The sequence below is a fragment of the Haliotis cracherodii genome, unplaced genomic scaffold (assembly GCF_022045235.1).
Source record: "Haliotis cracherodii isolate W230 unplaced genomic scaffold, xgHalCrac1.p SCAF_23, whole genome shotgun sequence".
Taxonomy (NCBI): Eukaryota; Metazoa; Mollusca; class Gastropoda; order Lepetellida; family Haliotidae; genus Haliotis; species Haliotis cracherodii.
In genome coordinates, this window is record NW_027266279.1 from 2,039,128 (window position 1) to 2,059,707 (window position 20,580).

At 41.9% G+C, this 20,580-nt stretch overlaps 1 protein-coding gene across 1 annotated transcript; it reads left to right on the forward strand.

Moving 5' to 3' along the window:
• Window positions 1–666: 666 nt before the first annotated feature.
• LOC139471802 (microfibril-associated glycoprotein 4-like) lies at window positions 667–19,476 on the forward strand. Its single transcript, XM_071254294.1, has 5 exons — window positions 667–1,006; window positions 2,322–2,449; window positions 8,477–8,573; window positions 8,923–9,087; window positions 19,208–19,476. Exons 1-5 carry the CDS (start codon window positions 667–669, stop codon window positions 19,447–19,449), a joined length of 972 nt encoding a protein of 323 aa, XP_071110395.1. The 3' UTR covers window positions 19,450–19,476.
• Window positions 19,477–20,580: the final 1,104 nt, after the last annotated feature.

A 20,580-nucleotide genomic window follows, 5' to 3' on the forward strand; every position in this document is an offset into this window, starting at 1 on the left:
ATATCATGAGCATCGATCCACGCAATTGGGATCGATGACATGCATCAACCAAGTCAGCGAGCCTGACCACCCGATCCCGTTGGTCGCCTCTTACGACAAGCATAATCACCTTTAACAGCAAGCCGAGGCTGCTGAAGACCTATTCTAGCCCGGATCTCACGTACAATGGACTCAGCAGAGATTGCTTATGGCTTTTGACGCTCTTGGTTATCCCACCATACGTAAAAGTTGTTGAAGATGTTGCCATAATAGAACTTTTGAACAATAGTTGTCCTACTTGACACCTCAGCCTGACAGCACGGCTATTTTCTCAGAATACCCCAAAACCTCTAATCAAATCCACTGATATCGACCATGTCATTGCCAATGTTGCGCAAAACTAAAACAAGAATTAATGGTGTCACAGGCGAACAATATTGATAAAATGGCGGATAATGATATCCACTAATTATGCAATTAGCATGAACTGAAGAAGGGAATGAATGAATTATATATTTGTTTACACTTTCAAAGTTTTGTCACAATAGATACCTCATGTTCCACGCATTCCAATGACAATAATTAGGTTCGTTTGAAGCCTTAGAGAAGCGTAGCTAATCATGTTAAAGAAAATCTCTCATCAGTATCATTCCAGCGAGCCAAAGGTGAGTCTGGCAGTAGACAAGGATGGACGTGTATCGAGGTTACATGCTTATCTGCCCGTACGTTGTGTTCTTCATCGTATTTGCTAGACATGCTATCCCCATTTGTCACCAGCATTCCTATGTGCGCATCCAAGAACTTCAGGACAAGGTAGTCGACATTGAGCCACTCTGGAAGGACAAGAAGTTCCATACACTGGGCTGTGCAGAAAGGTGTTACAGAGACTCCAAGTGTGTCTCTTTCTTCTACAACGCTTTGTCTGGTTCATGTCAAGGACACACAAAGATTTACACCAGCCACGACATTCTGGTTCCTAAACCTGGCTTCAAGTACTCCATTGATGGTCTTTATGCCAACAATCCAAGTAAGTTGAGTTATGTGTATTACTAATGTGATGGTGAAGATGGGAGGTTTTTGGATTACAATCAGCTTGTGCTGGCGTAGAAATAATTGAGTGAGTGAGTGAGTAAGTGAGTTGGATTTAACGCCGCTTTTAACAGTATTCCAGTTACATGACGGCGTGGCAGCTTAATGTGGGAGGAAAGCCCGAAGTGATGCAGGTATCAGACGTAGAACTAGAGTCGGGTGTGACAGACGGTAATGTTCCACAGACAACCAGACGTGTCCCGAGCGAACTTTTACCGCATTGTAACGACCAGATGTAACCGTTTATATTGCTGGAATATTGTTAAAGACCATTATCATAGAAACATATATTCACTCGTTCACATGCAGGAAATCGTTTTGGAGCATAAATCGTAGTATATATTATTGTTAATGTGCTCAATTGGACAGATGTGTTCCTTGACTTGAGGAACATTCGGTTTATTTCCTGGAAACCACAACACATATTTATGGTTTGAATAAATATTGTATTATTTGCCAATAGACCAAAGCAAAGACGTATGTATATAGATGCATCTATATAAGTCTTTAACCAGAGTCTTGTCATTTTGACCCGTATATTCGGGCATAAATAACGGGGCGTTAAAGTGTTCGCTTGTTACGTCGAGACCCGGGCTCGATTCCCCATATGGGTACAATGCGTGACACCCGTGTCTGGTGTCCCCCGCTGCGGCATAAAACTCAATCATTCCTTTATGGCCCTGAATTGGTTTTGACACGCTGATCAGTCATGTCAAGGGTCAAGGTCGTCATGAATGTGATAACCTGAATAGGATGTTTACCGACTAACTCGCCGCGAGTGTCCTACGTTTGCCATATTCGATTAAATGCCGTTCTACAGATTTCTTTTAAGTCTCATGCACGAGATAGATATTTAAATGTAGTATAAAAAAGTGATGACAACCTTATGACATCAGTAGTAGTGGCTGCTTGTACTAGTCCAGACTATTTTATAGTGCTAGCCCACTGAGATATCATGCCGCAGTTCAGCATGAATACCCTACTCAGACACAGTATACTCCAAGACTCCAAGCCGACCAGTCCTTGTTTTAACCGACTAATGCCGTGCGCAAGGCAGAGTACCATCTTTCAACGTCTTTTGGTTTGACGTGGCCGGGGATCAATCCCGGACCTTTCGCTCTCCGAGTGGAAGCTCTACCACGAGTCCACGCAGGCGGTCATTTTGAGATTTATAAGTTTTCAGATTTTTTTCAGGCTATTTGTTGTTTCCCTTGTCCCGTGTCCCTGTTACACATTTGAATACACGTCGACAGGTTACAGTGACTGTGAAGATATCATGACTCGGTTCCCTTCCCTGAAATCTGGCATCTACGTCCTCAACCCTCCTGGCGGACATGGGCAGTTCCAAGTCTACTGTTATTCTGCAATAACAATATGGACGGTAAGCATGTTACAATAGCCGTAAAAATGAAGTTATGTGTAAAGCTCACCTGTGTATCCGCGGTGTGCCATTCGTAGTAAACATTTTATTCCAACTACAGTGTAGTGAAGGTACCTGAATTTATTTAACATGTATGCATCCGATTTTCAAAATGGCCACCACAGTAGCCATATTGAAAAAAATCCTATTTATGGCGATCTTTTAGCTTAACTGACCTTTTAGGCCATGTGAGCTTGTGCTCACTTGTCATCCTGCGTCCTGCGTCGTCGATGTCCATAGACGTTGTACAGCATGGTACTAAGTTTGTTCAAGGCGTCATGATCGGAAGTACAAGAGCCCCTACTCTTTTGCAACGGCCATATTGGACCGTCCCTCACCGTCGCATTTTGGTGTTTGGACATATCAGGGATATCATACCATGCATAATATATCGCCGAGTATCCTATATTCGAACGACTCCTATTTTCGAACAGCCATATTGAAAGTGACTTTGTCGCATTATAACGAGAGGCGGGACGTCAACAAGGATGTCGACAATGGGTTCACGTGAAGTTCTGTACACATGTCAGAACAGTCCGTCGTCATTCAGAATTTTGGCGTCCATGTCATGTCAGTGTGTGAACAGTATAATTTGTCAAATATTCATATTTTGTGACTAGGTTTCAAACTTTCAATTACTGTTTGAGTTTTTATGCCAACCTGCAAGAATTATGTTGAGAACTGTGCGCCAAAACACGTCTCTTAAAGTAACAAACCAATCAGGTTTTCGAAAATAGGTGACGTCACTCGAGCGCAGCGGAAGTTTACAGACGAGGCAATGGAGGTCACGCCTTTTATCGAGGATCGTTTTCCTTTCGGAATGGAGTTTACTTCTATTAAATAATAAACACACGCAAACACGCGACAGAGCAATCTATTGATTGACAAGGTGGTTGAGGAAGGATGTCATTCCAGATCTTGACCAAGGCTGGTTTCATTTCACCCCACCCATTTTCGATGGGCATCAGATCTGGCGAATCAGCAGACCAAGGGAGTGTGTGTTTGTGAGTGTGTGTGTGTGGGGGTGGGGGGGGGGGGGGGGGGGGTGGGGGTGTTCTGTTGTCCAATGAAATCGTGCAAACAGAGGGCGTGCATTGTTCTGCTGTGATGTGACGTCCATGTGTCTGGAAGAACGGGAGGACGTGAGGACGAATAACTTCGTCACGGCAACTGTCGAGTTGCCATTGACGACCACTACAAGGGTCTTGTGGAGTGCAGTGATGCCTCACCACTCCATTTCTCTCCTACCACCAACTGCAGGACGTGGAACACAAGCGTCAGCACACTGTTCCATCCGATGACGATTAACAAGCTGACGACCATCACTACTGTCAAGATGGAGCCTGGACTCATCTCTGACCAGGACCAACCCCCAGTCCTGTGACCGGACCTCAGATGTTGTCTCGACCATGGCTGGCCTGCAGTGCGGTGACGTGTCAGCAAAACTGGACGTACATCTGAACGTCGTGATAGGACGTTATGCTCTCGTAATCGACTCCTAACAGCCCTTGAACTAATCGGGCGTAAGCAAGGAATGCTGCGGGCTGTCAACAAAGGGGTGTTTTTTTACATTATACACACTTCATCGATTTACTCTGTTTGAATTGAATCCGTCCAAGGTGGGCCGTGAATGAATGGCGAATTTCTTGCACATGGAATTTTATGCATACAGTGACCGGGATGCGCGTGTATCATAGGTAATCACCACAAGGTGTTTGTACATGTGACTATTGTGCATGATTCTGAAAAATCAATGGCAATCGTCTTTCCATTTGTTTTTTATAGTGCGCTCGAACGTTGCACAAAATATATGACAAATAATGACAGGCCATAGTGACCTACCTTCAATGAGTAGTTTGAATTCCATCTTATGACATATATTGATAGTATTTGGAATGTTCTTTAAATGCTTGTAACTGATATTGAAGGTCAAATTCACCCTCAGCCGCATACTCTCCAAATTGTATTTATTCACAATCCCAATGACATATATTTTCAAGAAGAAATATTCAAGCGTGTGATTGGCGAAAAAACATTAAAGTCGAGAACATTAAAACGGAAGTTTCTCTAAAGTTCTTATTTAGGTAGCCAGAACCATGAGACTTTATAATTGTAAGTTGTCTTGTGCTGCCCTACTTGCTCATCTGTTTCTTCATGCAAACGCATCAGACTCTCTGAAGTTGGTTGGTTGGTTGGTTTGTTGTTTAACGCCACACTCAGCAATATTCCAGCTATATGACGGCGGTCTGTAAATAATCGAGTCTGGACCAGACAATCCAGTGGTTGACATCATGAGCATCGATCCACGCAATAGGGATCGATGACATGCATCAACCAAATCAGCGAGCCTGGCCTGCTGAAGACCTATTCTACCCCGGATCTTCAAGGGTCGACTTTCTGAAGAGACCAGTGAAACTGTCCCATCTGCATCATATGTATGTAGATGTGTACAGATTCATTGTGACAAACTATCCAGAAGACTGTATGTCAAGGCGGATGACGTCAACTATTCCTTTATGTCGAGCAATATTCCAGTCTTTGGTGTCCACATTTCTTTTGTGGAACAATCTAGCATTCCCTTTCTACGAAGATTTTAAGAGCGACACACGACCCTTGCTTGTTTGACCTCAGTAAAGCATTCAAAATGGTTAATGATGCACATATTGAGGACATTTTCAAATTTGATGCAATCTCCAATTTTGACTTTTACCGTGTTTCCGTATTCTTTCAGGTGAACAATTGACTTGCCTTTGCATGCGTTTGTTACGGGTACCTGGTATCACTGAAAGTGAATCATGATATAGTCGGAATCGTACAATGGACGATTTTTATAACTATGGGAAAGGCCTACCTCACAATGGTGTATTCACTGAAAGTCTTTGTCAGATGTTTAGTATCATGAACATACTTATGTTCTAATAGCTGTGGGGGCGGTCGGGTAGCCTAGTGGTTAAAGCGTTGGCTCGTCACGCCGAAGACCCGGGTTCGATTCCCGACATGGGTACAATGTGTGAAGCCCATTTCTGGTGTCCCCCGCCGTGATATTGCTGAAATATTGCTAAAAGCGGCGTAAAACCATATTCACTCACTCACTCACTCTAATAGCTGTGCGAAACGTTTTAAACCCAATCGCACATATCTCTTGGTCTTTAGGTGCAAATAGTTTTCACGATCTGATTTGGTTTATAAATAACATATTTATTAGACTATAGACATGATATATCTTTCTCTCTGTTGTATAATAAATTATTGATGTGCCCCGTCTGTCAACAGAAGTAACAGCATATGTTTCAAACCGAGTCACTACAACAACAAAACATAGCAAGAAAGGTCAGGCAACAAACAAACAATAACTATTTTACTTTTCCATGCAAATGTTGCGGATGCTCCATGTAGGTCAGGACGCTGTTTACGCAAACACCTGGTATCAGTACTACATTGTATTTGTAAGTGAATCCCACAACACATGCGTGTGATATAGTCGGAATGGCACAGTGGACTGCCTTTAACAGAGATTTCGTATGATTATAGTTAGGTTTCGTTTCGTTTTCCCCACACGATTCAATAAACCGGAAGCGCAATATTTTTTATTAACGTTGGTCGAGTACTTTCTGCTGTAAAGTTGTGTCATATGACATGTATTTCCAGTTACATATGACATGTATTTCCAGTTACATATGACATGTATTTCGAGTTTCATATGACAGTTATTTCCAAAGGGGGTGTGACATCATTTCACCGGAAGTGCGTATAACTTCCCATTTAATGGCGCTGAGGCAAAGGACTTTCTGCTTTACAGTTATCTTGCATGTGTTTCCTGAAATGGGAAGTGATGTCATTAAACTTGCAGTGATGGCATTATTGTAGACATGCTTTTAGGTACGTCATTATGTTTGCTAGTGGTCAGGTATATGCTGGGCTACCTGCTCCATGCATGCATGCATACAGCTGTTTTGTTGCATGCATTTCACCAAGTTAAGGGTGGTATGCAATACTTTCTGGGTTACTTCTCTTGTCGCAAGCACACTCCTTTGTTGGAATACCTGTTGATAACCATTGCAGAACCAGCTGTATTTATAATACAATGAAATGTGGTATATGTTCTGTTAAAACTGTAGAACATGTTTTGGTCATAATCTTGAATTCTCTCAAAACGCATAATTTCTCTGCTGCCATCACCACTGAACGTGCCAGACTGAGGACGCTTTACTCTTAAGCTATGTGTGTTTCTCCTTGTGGTCACTATAATTGGGTTTCTACTGAGTGAGTGAATGAGTTGGGTTTAACGCCGCGTTTAACAGTATTCCAGTTATATCGCGGCGTGTCAGTTTAATGTGGGAGGAGAGTCCGAAGTGATGCAGGTCTCAGACGTTTACCACTTCGGTGAAACCCACGAGCACAGGTATGGTGCTGACAAACTTAGAAACATTATCGGGGCGAACCGGGATTCGAACCAACAATCATAGGTTTCTGGCGTGCCCAAGGGACGCAACTCTGCCATCCGTGCCCTCTATTGTAGAAGATACTAGACGACGACGACTGGGCCACCCGTGCCCCCCCAATTGGGTTTCTAATCATTTATAACTCATTCGAATATCAATGCCGACAGTACATCTACTTCAGCGTCTGTCTAACTTGACAATTTAAACTGTTGACAACATATCCAGGTGAGCTACAACGCCTATACAATGTCACGAGATTTAATGTATGTGCAGTTGGTTGTGGAGCTCAATGTTATCTAATGTTTTCTTTTTGCTTTCTTCTAGCGGTATTTTAAGTTGTAACCCTGAATTGACCATTGTTTTGTGCCGAATATTTCTTGTGTATATTTCATATCAACATACTCTTAAATTATCGTATCATGTTTTGGATTGTAAACATCATCTCTGCTGGCCAGTTGAAGCTGAACGTAAAGATCTGAACCTTTGGGACCAGGAAGATCGATTAAAAGCATTTAACTTCGGTACACGCAACATTTTGCTTTACTTTTTTCTCCTTTTCTTCTTAGAATCATTGGGGCGGTCGGGTAGCCTTGTGGTTAAAGCGTTCGCTCGTCACGCCGAAGACCCGGGTTCGATTCCCGACATGGGTACAATGTGTGAAGCCCATTTCTGGTGTCCCCCGCCGTGATATTGCTGGAATATTGCTAAAAGCGGCGTAAAACCATACTCACTCACTCTTAGAATCATTGAACAAAATTGCCCGATACTCAAGAGAGGTTCGATTCCATGATAAGAAAAAAGTATATAAATATATAAAGTTAATAGGGTACGTGTTAAAAAAGTTTGTAAAAATGCTTTGTTTTTGGAGATTAAAAACAACAAATTGTTGAAATGTGGTTAAGTGTTTCGTATTTTGTCATAGTTTATCACTTAATAATCATTATCTGTGAGTCCGTGCAAATATATTTAGATATACTGACAACCGCTTTTGTTCAGTGTCTGTCTTTGTTGACACTACACATCCAGGTGAGCAACATTTACTAATTTGTTCGAGCTTTGTTTAGATTTAGACTTATTTTTCTCAGCCATCAACAACTGAGACATAGATAAAAGTGGATAAATTTTAGGAGAAATTAAAACAAATGTTTTAAATAATTCTCTCCAAAATCCTGTAGCCTTTGAGAAATTAACAAAGAAACTAATATTTAAGGCTAAACAAAAGTTAGCACCTCATGTGGTGTTTTAATGGCCAATTAAACCAAATAGATATAGGTTCTTCACATAACGTGCTTACACTTTTCGCGAGCACCTGGTGTCATCACTGACTTTCAGTGATCCATTCGTATAATTTTCACAACTATTTTCCCTTAACGCCAAATGGAATGAGTTTCGGTGGATAATCAAGACTGGTTGTTCTCTTACATTGACATTTTATATTATATCACAAATTGATAGTGGTAATATAGATGGAGAATATATTGTGACATTTCAACTTTATGGTTTACACCAACATGCTCCATAACGAAACTGCGATACATTGCAACAGCTGATCCAAAGACGACAGGACGGATCTGTAAACTTTTACAGAACGTGGAACGAGTACAAGGAAGGGTTTGGTGACCTGGATGGAGAGTTCTGGCTAGGTGAGTTGACCTTGGAAGCCTCGACAAATCTCTGTTCCCCGTGGGGACTCTTGGTTAGAACAAGTCCTCAGCAACCTATGCTGGTCGAAAGAGTCGACTAAATGGATTGAGTGGTCAGGCTCGGTGACTTGGTTAATTGCGTGTTGAATGTTCCTATGGCGTGGATCGTTGCTCACAATAACGTTCAATGGATTGTCTGGTTCAGAATTACAAAACGCCATCACGCAGGTTTTTGATAGGGACTGAGGCAAATATTTATACCAATGCTTGTGAAAGATAACCTGCATGCGCCTACGGAAAATGGCAATCTATTTGTTGTATTATGCATTTATGTACGTAATCATTCCAGGCAATGAAAAGATATGGCGTATTATGCACGGACGGCAGTACCAGTTAAGAATAAAGCTCCGGGACTTTCAAGGTGAACCCAAAGTGGCTAACTACAGAGAGTTCTCCATTGGTAGTCTGGCTGACAACTATGTTCTAAACATCTCTGGCTTCACTGGAAGCGCTGGTAAGTTACTCGCCGATTGAGAGAGAGAGAGAGAGACTGAGAGAGAGAGAGAGACTGAGAGGAAGAGAGCTAGAGAGAGAGAGAAAGACTGAGAGGAAGAGAGCTAGAGAGCTAGAGATACTACAGAGAGTTCTCCATTGGTAGTCTGGCTGACAACTATGTTCTACACATCTCTGGCTTCACTGGAAGCGCTGGTAAGTTACTCGCCGATTGAGAGAGAGAGAGAGACTGAGAGAGAGAGAGAGAGAGACTGAGAGGAAGAGAGCTAGAGAGAGAGAGAGAGACTGAGAGAGAGAGAGAGACACAGAGAGAGACTGAGAGAGAGAGACTGAGAGAAAGAGAGACTGAGAGGAAGAGAGCTAGAGAGAGAGAGAGACTGAGAGAGAGAGAGAGACTGAGAGAGAGAGACTGAGAGGAAGAGAGCTAGAGAGAGAGAGAGACTGAGAGGAAGAGAGCTAGAGAGAGAGAGAGAGACTGAGAGAGACTGAGAGAGAGAGAGACTGAGAGGAAGAGAGCTAGAGAGAGAGAGAGACTGAGAGAGAGAGAGAGAGACTGAGAGAGAGAGAGACTGAGAGGAAGAGAGCTAGAGAGAGAGAGAGACTGAGAGGAAGAGAGCTAGAGAGAGAGAGAGACTGAGAGAGAGAGAGACTGAGAGGAAGAGAGCTAGAGAGAGAGAGAGAGGAAGAGAGCTAGAGAGAGAGAGACTGAGAGAGAGAGACTGAGAGAGAGAGACTGAGAGGAAGAGATTTAGAGAGATAGAGAGACTGAGAGAGAGACTGAGAGAGAGAGAGAGACTGAGAGCTAGAGAGAGACTGAGAGAGAGAGACTGAGAGCTAGAGAGAGAGAGAGACTGAGAGGAAGAGAGCTAGAGACAGAGAGAGACTGAGAGGAAGAGAGCTAGAGAAAGAGAGAGAGACTGAGAGAGACTGAGAGGAAAAGAGCTAGAGAGAGAGAGAGACTGAGAGGAAGAGAGAGAGACTGAGAGAGATAGAGAGACTGAGAGCTAGAGAGAGAGAGACTGAGAGGAAGAGAGCTAGAGAGAGACAGAGAGAGACTGAGAGGAAGAGAGCTAGAGAGAGAGAGACAGAGAGACTGAGAGGAAGAGAGCTAGAGAGAGAGAGAGGGGGAGAGAAGAAAGAGAGAGAGGGGGAGAGAAGAAAGAGAGAGAGAGAGGGAGAGAGAGAGAGAGAGAGAGAGAGAGAGAGAGAGAGAGCTTGGTGAGTTGTGGTTACCGCGGTTTTGAACATAATTCTAGTTAGTTATTACTTGCCCGTGAAGAGATCACCCGTTTAATAAACATACAGTTGTATTACACATTGTGTAATACCAAAACGCGTGCTTATGTACTCTCGGAACACGTTTCACGAAAAATATTGAAAGCTCTCAACATCCCTTATAGTCCGGCAGAGAAATCAATATTTTCCCCCAACCCAGAATTAGGGGATAAAGTTTTTTTTATTGCTGGATTTGTTTAATGATGTACTCTAGATTATGAAACTGACTGATGACACTCTGTCATCTTTGGGCATTTTGAAATATTCAAGATGGCCGACAAGATGGCCGCCAAAACATGAAAATATCGCTTCCTTGCTAATAGTATGGAATATTATACCACTTTTGGAGCAAATCACTAATATTTTACTTTCAACTAATTAGAATATGGTATTCTAAATGAACTGGTATCATTTAAAATATAATTTGATTCTTAGATAAGCAGGATAACTGGCAAAATGCCTGTTGCAAAAATTATAAAAGTCAACAAGCACGGGACTCTTTTTAAGGATAATTGATTATTCTGAACTTTCAAAAATGAATATTGGCTCAAGGTTTTCTTCACATACATACAATCAGTTTAAGTTTCTTCCTCATCATCAATAACACGGTTTGTGAGTGGGTTGAAGCAGACACTGGAGCTACAGGAGCAGAAAACTGTGCAAGGTAACTGGGCGTGACTGCAACCACATCGATTTGTCCTACACGGTGTATCACTGCCACAAGTGCACTTCACAAGTTTCAAAATATATTGTGGTGCTAGTGTAACACTTTCAGGTACAGTAACTGGAAGAAGGCACTTGGATGTAATGTCTTTGTGGAACCCAAACTGGGTTGGATCCATCGCAGGTGGGTCTGGCTGTAACGCAGCCTTCCACACACTGGTTTGGAGATGTGCCCGCTTCACATTTTCCAAAAAGGCTTCATCTGTTGGCGGTAAAGTTGAGAGCTTGGGAATTTGAGTACAGCCTCTTCCAGTTTTGGTTGCCCAAACTTGTAAGCGAGCTTCTGTAATAGATGTGCAGTTTGGTTTGCCATAGCACACTGCAATGAATTGAGTTGCTTGTAAATTGATTGCGGGTAAATCTGCTGTAGGATCTCCAAGCAGTGAGAGAGAGTGACCGTCCTTTAATGCCTTGACCACTTTTCCTTTACCAATCCCAAAACATGATGCTGTTGTATCACAACCACTCAATGCATGTGCTGCAAGTAGGTCTAGAACGATAGGTTCGTTTTTGGAAACAGAAGCTCCAATGTCAATGACAGTGCGCTCCTGAACAGGTGACTCCATGAATACATGTACCTTGATATTCTGTAAGTAGTAGAAATGTAACAGCAGGAGGAATACGTCGGTATCATCTGACAGAACAGTCACTGGATGGATTCCATCTGCTGCTACTTTAATTGCTTGTTGGACAATTATGTTGTCAGCTTCTTCATGCGTTGTGGCAATGTCATGTCTGATGGATATGATGCCATTGAACACTTCATGTGGGACATTATTCTCTCCTGTAATGACAAGTTTGTGTTCTTTGGTGTGAACATGAAGCAGCTCATCGTCATTAAGGAGGTCATGGGAAATCAAGTTTATCAACGCATGTTTGTTTTCTTTGACTGTGAGGGTAACCTTCTGGGGAGGTAAGATTGTTGACACCTTCATGTGATGAACTCTACTGCTGGCATTTGTTGTTCTTCCCTGCCTTGTGACATCCTTAGTGCTGTACTCCTTGTAGCGGTCAAATACCAAGAACACATCTCCAACTTTCAATTTTGATATAATGTTAGCTTTGAAACCTAGCAAATAATCTAGGACTGTTCCCCATTCTGGCCAGCGAATGGCCCACAGCAATGCTGATCCATCAATAATCAAGGCTGTTGTCTGATTATCTGTTTGACGAGAAGATACTGGTACTTGTAAAATACGTTTCATCGTGGACTTTGCCTTGCAAACTCTCATTTCTCCAGCGTCGCTGAACATGGAAGTAGGAACTGGTGCCAATTCATGAGAAAATACATGCTTAATGTCAACACCACGAGAGCTGGCCTGCAGACCAATAACACGAGAGTAGATCAAACTTGTGTCGAAAACTTTAATTGATCCAATATTGATATGCTTCTTTGCTGTATCCATTGTAACAATCTTTTTTGGAATTGTTTCATGAAAGCTGTTTGGCCATCCACTCTCAAAGCTTTCCATCTGCTTTGTTCCAATAGATACTGCATCGTGAACGTTAACTGCAGAAGAAGAAACCCTGCTGGAAACGATGTTCACAAGATCTTCAGGATGAGTTTCTGGCTTCATTGGATCAATGAAAAGTTGAAGCTGCTGTCGAATGTTCTCCCTGTCCTTGGCATCCGAGTCTATTCTTGATTTGTTTTCTTCTTTGTGTTTCTCCTGTCGCGTTTCCACATTGTGTTGACTGATCTTTAACACATCTTCCTCTAATTGTGTGCAAATGTGGAGACTTAATGCCCATGTCTTAAGCGTTTCAGGCCTCAGGGTAACTCCAATTATTCCCCCTTGCCCATGACCATATCTCATAAATGTTGTTTCGATCCACATGTCACTCCAGATACCGTTCCAGTAGCCAGGTATGTGTCTCATTACATGATCACCCGCAAGAAAGTGTTCTTGGATTTTGATGGGCATAGCTTCAGTGGACCTAAGATAGAACAGACCATATCTGGCATAACGTGTATGGCCTGCAGCAAAGAAGTATGGCATCATTTGTTTAACTGCTTCAAGGTGCAACGACCAGTCACCTTCCCTCTCTGCCCTCACATACATCATCATAATGAAAACAGGCTTGATGAGAACGTCAACCCACAGCTTTGTGGTCTTGCTTACTGAAGAGAGAGTTTGCAGTTTAAGCTGAAGTTGATTGCCACTGCTGATACTGCCAGGTGCAAGCACACTTCTCAAAATCTCTTCTGCCACCATACGAAGTGCTCTGACGTTCTGTGGAAATTTCTTGCCTGACAGCATCTTTGGCACACCAGCAAACACATTTCCCATTACCTCTTCCAAACCACTATTTGCCATGAGTGATCCTACTGATCCTACGAAGCTCATCAGTAGGTGCATACCTCCTAGCCGTAGAACAACATTGGAGAATCTGTCTGGATACACCCACATCACATGAAGGGCAACTCTGTAAAGTTGTTGATCACAGGTGAATACGGTAATCTCTTGACCTGTCATTTGAGTCAGACGCTGGGCCTCAACTAAGGAAGTCATCATGGTATCAGGGTGTGATGGTGTCATGTCTATGAGTGGTTGGTATGAAGCAGAGGTGCTTGGTTTCAAGGTTCCACCATTTTCCCGAGAGAATCGGGTGTTGTATCCATTGAATTCTGGGCACTCGTCTGTTGTTACTGCATCCTTTAAGAAGAGAAAATCCTTCTCCTTAGCTTCATTTGATGACACAACACGTTGGCACAATACCTTCAAAAGCAGTGGTGACTTCAGTCTTGCAGTTTCAGGCATTGCCGGCTTCTCAGGACCATGATAGCGAGTAATGACAGGCTCATAGTCAATAGGCAATGCCATATCTTCCTTTCTAATTCGCGTGATCAGAGCTCTGATGTCAGAGGAGTTAACAGATCCATTGTCAGTTGTTCCTGTCTGTGCTACAAGCATTGCTAGGGAGTGTGTTGACTGCTTTCCATTTTGTGATGAAATATTTGCATCAAAGTTGTCAACAACAACTTGAGTGAAACGTGTATCACCATTGATGATCCCTGATAATTCACAATCATGTGCAGCAGCGTGGGCAGCTGATTTCTTGAACCTGAGAACTTCATCATGGGAACAAACTACTTGAAAGTTGTGCATTAACTGGATCATACCTTTGGAATGGCGCAACTTCATGCCAAGTCCAATCTGTAAGTCGGTAGGGGTGTGCTTCAAGATTCCAGTTACCATATTACCCATCAATAGAGCTGAAGGGGTGTGATCAAGGTTTGATGATAAGGAGGCAAAGAGTTCCATTAAGGTTTTGCTAGTTGCCTGCTCTGCATCTGATAATGTGAGTCGTGTTTTATAATGCCCTCTGTCTGTTGCAATTTGTTTGGTCTCCTGCTTAATCTGCTTTGACAACTTGGTAATAGAATTTTGAAGATCATCATCTTCATCTGGTGCCAATCGTAGAACAGAGGAAGCTGCTGTTTGAAATGCAATAACATTGGCATATCCAGGAGAGGACAACACTAGGAGTTCTCGACTGAATTGCTGGGCTAGTTTCTGAATCAAAGTTTTTCGACACATTTTGCTACCTCCATTGTCTGCATATAGTTTATGCAACTCTACTGAGTTCCAAATACGTGTTTCATCTGACACAACAGAATCAACAAGTTTCTTGTATGGTTCATCAAGGTCATCTCCAGAAAACAGAGAAGAATACTTTGCTTTAGCCACTGCCCTTTGTCCCATAAATCTACAACGACAGTCAACGTGATACATTGCATCGGCAGCATGTAGATCACTCACAGCTCCTTCAATCCGTATCCTTACTTCAGAAGCCCACTCATCATGTCTTTCGTCGCATGTATCACTGATAACCTCCTTGAGAGACTTTTTTTCTGATTTGTATTCCAACTGGCGAAATAAATATGCTGGCCTCCATCGATTTGGATGCTTTTTATCCTTTATCAAAGTGCAGTCCTCTCCACAAAATACACAATGTTGGAGAAAGTCAAACTCAGAACTGTAAGATCGACGAGCACGCTTTACATTTTGTTCATTCAATTCAGTACCAACAGACCGTTTTGTAACTCTCTTTAAATGGATTTTTGATGTATATGTTGACACACAACCTCTATGACACTGTACTTGGACACTGGCATCATTGTCCAAGTTCCTTTGTAGCTCTAAATGCTTTCCATCCGCATAGTGTTTGCTGTAGCTGATAATAGTCTGTATTCTCTTAGGTCCTGCAGTAGAAAGTTTCTCTGACTTGCCCTTACATCCATATTTCCACTCAAAATAGCAACTCATTGCTACTAAATATACACGTCCATCTGTAAAAGTGGAAAAATGTGTATAAATTTAAAATTTGTGCATTTCTGACCCATTTGACAACAGAAAATATGTACCTTACATTTCATTTCGAAAAAATGACTGCTCCCCAAAATATAGTAATATGAGAGTTGTCTCCCTTGAATAGCAGACGACTCATTATGACTATGTGTAAAGCAATATGTACTTCAATCAGATGCTCTACTTGCATTTAACACACTTTATATAATTCTTTGTGAAGTCATACAGCATTTCATATACTTTTAATAAATTGAATTGAAGAAAACTGTGAAAAATACTTACAAAATTGGTCCCACTGCTGAGATGTCAAGTTCAAGCTTGGAGGCAGCCATTGAAAGGGACCAGTCATTAATTGTTCCATTCTTTTTTCCCAAAAAATTGGCCCAATCTTTTTTTGTCCAGTTTGTTTTGGCATGAATTTCTTAAAAGTATTTAACACAATTTAACATAATCATGTGTATAACAGACATATAGGTTTTGCTTTATTTGCACCTCTTTTGAGGTAACTATTATTTTTATTTATCTTTATTGTTTTTTTTATAATTTGATTTCAAAATGCAGTGGGAATTTATCTTATTTTGTAACTATAGAACATTAACAATCGTTAGAAAATCCACAAGCATCCCAGTTGACACTGAATAATATAATAACAAATGTATATATAACGATATATACTGATTTGGGGGTTTTCATAGACAATATTGCCTATTATTTTGATTAATTACATTTCCAAATGAAACTATTTCATTAAGAATAACATATTCTAATATGTTGAAGGCAAAACAATAGTGATATGCACCAAAAGTAGTCCCATATTCCATACAATTAGCACGGAAGAGATATTTTCATGTTTTAGCGGCCATCTTGGCGGCCATCTTGAATATTATAAAATGCCCAAAGATGACAGAGTGTCATCAGTCAATTTCATAACCTAGAATGTGTACTTAAACAAATCCAGCAATAAAAAAAACTTTATACCCCAATTCTTGGATTTTGTCCTCTCTGCCGGACTACCTTGGCTTATTCAACGACATTGCGTGTGGAGATGATAGATCACTGAGAGGAGCTTAAGCACACTCGATGACCACAGTAACCTTGTTGCTGGGCTGACGTCACATGGCATTGTTTCGCCGAAGGATCTTGCAACAAAATTCCACAAATTACGTCATCGGGTATTGTGACGTGATTGTAAACTTTGAGGTGCAAGGCCCCGTTCCACAAGGCGATCGTGCTGTAGCGCAACGACAGTCGTTGGTCTAAGTTTAAGTATGTGAGTTGCGATAACCTTAACGCTACGATAATTTTGTGGAACGGACGCCTGAATTCTAAAGATAGACCGTTGTATGGTATTAAATTCATACGTTTCAACTTTTGACGTGTTTGAAGTATTATTCTGTTAAACTCAATTGTATTATGCCGTGGATCGTGTAGGTGTCAGCCTATTCACACTCGACAGCATAATTCTAAAAACGTTTTAAATGGCAAGTAATAAATAAAATACTAAACTCGCTACCGTGTAAAACCAATTTTATGAAACTCGTGAATAGTTGTGGTATCTAACTCGCTTTCGCTCGTCAAATACCACAACTATTCACTCGTTTCATAAAATTGGTATTACACGGGAGCTCGTTTAGTATTCTATATATATACCATTGCGTGTCAGCTGAATGTAGGAAGAATCCCAAAGTGTCTCATTTTATGGTGAAACCCAAGAGCACGCGTATGGTGCGGACAAACCTGAAAACACAATCGGGGCGATCACAGGTTTCTGTCATGCCTGAGGGATGCAACTCCTTACAGCGAATTGCGGCGCCACGGACGAATGGAACTGTGGCACCTACTGGCTCAAGAACCCATGGTCAAAGATTGCTCATAGTTCACCTGGCGCGATGTGCTCAAGAACCCATGGTCAAAGATTGCTCATAGTTCACCTGGCGCGATGTGCTCAAGAACCCATGGTCAAAGATTGCTCATAGTTCACCTGGCGCGACGTGCTCAAGAACCCATGGTCAAAGATTGCTCATAGCTCACCTGGCGCGACGTTCCATGGAGATGGCAGGACATCAGTTTGGTATTCCGTCTGGAAAAGTGGATAAGATGCAAGTCTCGTCGTTTAATATCAAAGGCCTCGAATCGCCGTCATCTCGTTCTTATATGAACACAACGAGCCTTCTAGAAACTGTCCCGTCAAGAAACATCTGGAACGATCAATTTCTTTGTTTGTTTGTTGTTTAACGCCGCACTGAGCTATATGACGGCAGTCCGTAAATAATCGAGTCTGGACCAGACAATCCAGTGACATGAGCATCGATCCACGCAACTGGGATACGATGACATGCATCAATCAATTCAGCGAGCCTAACCATCCGATCCTGTTAGTCGCCTCTTACGACAAGCATAGTCGCCTTTTACGGCAAGCATGGGTTGCAGAAGACCTATTCTACCCCGGATCTTCACGGGTCCCAATCTGTCCTGTTTATCAAGACTGTAAACAACAAAGGGAGGTCACACTAACTTACGAGCGTCCGTTGGCGTACACAGACAGCTAAAAGAAAAAAACGTAGCCACAAAGCTCGATATTCTGTGAGCGTCTCTGGCCACTGCCACATAAACCCTTGACCCATAACGTCGTTTGGGGACCCAATCAAATGACACGACCCTTTAAATAGCCGACCAGTCAATTTGTGCAAGGGAATGCGACTTAATGGAGCAGGTGACGTCTCTCTCCAAAGAAATCTATGAGTCCAGGCTATTTATCACAAACCAATGGAGAATACACTGGGAAATCGAGAAGAGTAGCTAGCTATTGTCAATTGTGTATCTTTGGCAATAATGATTAAAACGTTGAAGAGTCTGTCTGGGTCATTTGCATAAGGAAGCAATCTTCCTTTTCATTATACGTCAGCTGGGCCTCATAGGCAATTTAAAGTACATCTGATGGATTGCTTGAGCTGTGTTGAATAAACAGTGAAAATCTGTTTTTCCGGACTTTCTCTTGTGAAATGGTCCAGATTAACAAATAATGGGTAAACACTGATATTGACTGGATACTGTGCCTTTAATACAAGTATTTGGTTGATACTGGTTAAATCAAATAAATATTTTGTTCATGCCAATTATTTTTTTTGTTCCTGTCAATAACCGAGTCTGACCAAACAATGAGCAATGATCCAAGCCGACTGATCAGGCTGTTACCAATTACCAAGTCACCAAACCTGACAACCCGGTCAAGTAGCAAGCATCAGGACCAGTTCTGATCCTGAATTATCCCCGGCTCCCAATTCACTCGCCTCCTTCGACCAGCAATGAGGTGCTGGGGACACTCTCTCCGCGGACCCTCGGGGCATCAAACCGATAAAAGTCTACTCCTCGCATCACTTTGGGCGCCAGGAATGGGCTTCAGACAGTGCATCCAAATGTTTAGTCAAACCCGGGTCTTCAGCGCGGCGACCGAACGCTTTAATCTATTCACCGTCCCCATTGAATCAAAGACATCATGTCCAGAAATGTCCAGACTAATCAGTGATAACTGATAGAACCCTATTCCCAAAGTCGCCTGTCTCAGTGATGTGTGCACATTCAGGCACACTGTATCGTAGCCAAATTTAACAAAGTGAAAGTGAAACACCGGTTGATACGGACAGTTGCTTTTCCAATGAATTCGTCACGTTCGTCTACGAACTTACTAATTAATAAATCATAGTAAGGTCTATTTGTTACTTATTTGTAAGCGTTTTAAAGGGGATATTTTGGGAGAACAGTCTGCTTACACTGTAGTAAAATGTTTCATCTTCTATTTACAAAAAACAGGTGACTCTATGGCGCGTAGTAACGGCTGCGCATTCTCCGCCCGAGACCGCGACCTCGACACCCAATACTTCAGCTGCGCCCAATCATTCAAAGGAGGCTGGTGGTACTGCGCATGTCACGATGCAAACCTGAACGGGGAATACAACAACACAAAGTACGCAGAGGGCATCAACTGGAACACCTGGCATGGCTATTACTACTCTCTGAAAAACACAGAGATGAGAATACGACCGTGCTGTTAATACTGTGTGCACCACAGACATTCATGACCAACTCGTGCCGTCCGGGGACAAGCCTATTGGACCTTTTGACGGTTAAGGAAAGTCTGATGCCGTCAGGGGACAAGACTATTGGGCCTTCTTGAAGGTTAAGGAAAGTCTGATGCCGTCCGGGGACAAGCCTATTGGCCCTTCTTGAAGGTTAAGAAAGATCTGATGCATATTCATATCCCGTCAGGTTTTTCTGTTTAAAAAATATAATTTGTTCCTGGTGATGTTACGAAAAATAATGTATTGTGTTTTTTTCCAGCAATTGTTTGCCTCCTCATGTTAGAGAATCGTTGAATAAAAAAAATATTCTCCTCAAACAAAAATTCCGATACCACAAAAATATTCGGTCAATGTATGCCTAGAAAACGTATCTTGCTATTGTGGTCTGTTTCAGGAAGTAGTGGATGTCGATGTATGAATATCCTGTGATTTTGCCAAAGAGACGTTAAATTTAACAAAAGCCAAGGGGCGGTATGTTTTGTTCAGTTACAAGACTCTTGCCTTATAATTATCATAATTGTAAACGACTTTAGTTATCAAAACATGGATGTGGGTTTTGCACTTGAATACAGTTTCATAGGCTGCGAAAATCAGCAACTTTCTTTCATGTTTATTCAGTGTAGGAATGAGAATTTGTAATTTGCCTTTATGGATGCACACTCTTCACATTTGAGAATATGATAGGCACGTTATTGATATGTTTCATACGACATGTACACATCGTTTTTCGTTTAGTTGTTGAACGCTGCGATCAGCAATAATCCGGCTATTTGTAGCCTGTAGAATGGTTCTACCCGCTGCACACCACTGTGGTATACATCAGGAAAACCATTTCCTTACAATCAGGATGATCTTAGTAAATTAAAAACCTTTGTAGATTAAAACTTGATTGGAACCAAACACAGCAACTGTTGGCCTTGAACATATCTTTGTATGACGTGTTAAATGACTCGCTTAATCAAAAGAAACAAGACCGACTTTTAAACTTGAGGCAGAATGCCATACTTTGCAGCATATTTTTAGAGGTTGAACGTCAATTGTATTGTGTCCCTTTTGAATTATTTCGTTAAACTGCCGTATTTGCGAAATAAAGTTAATACGCTT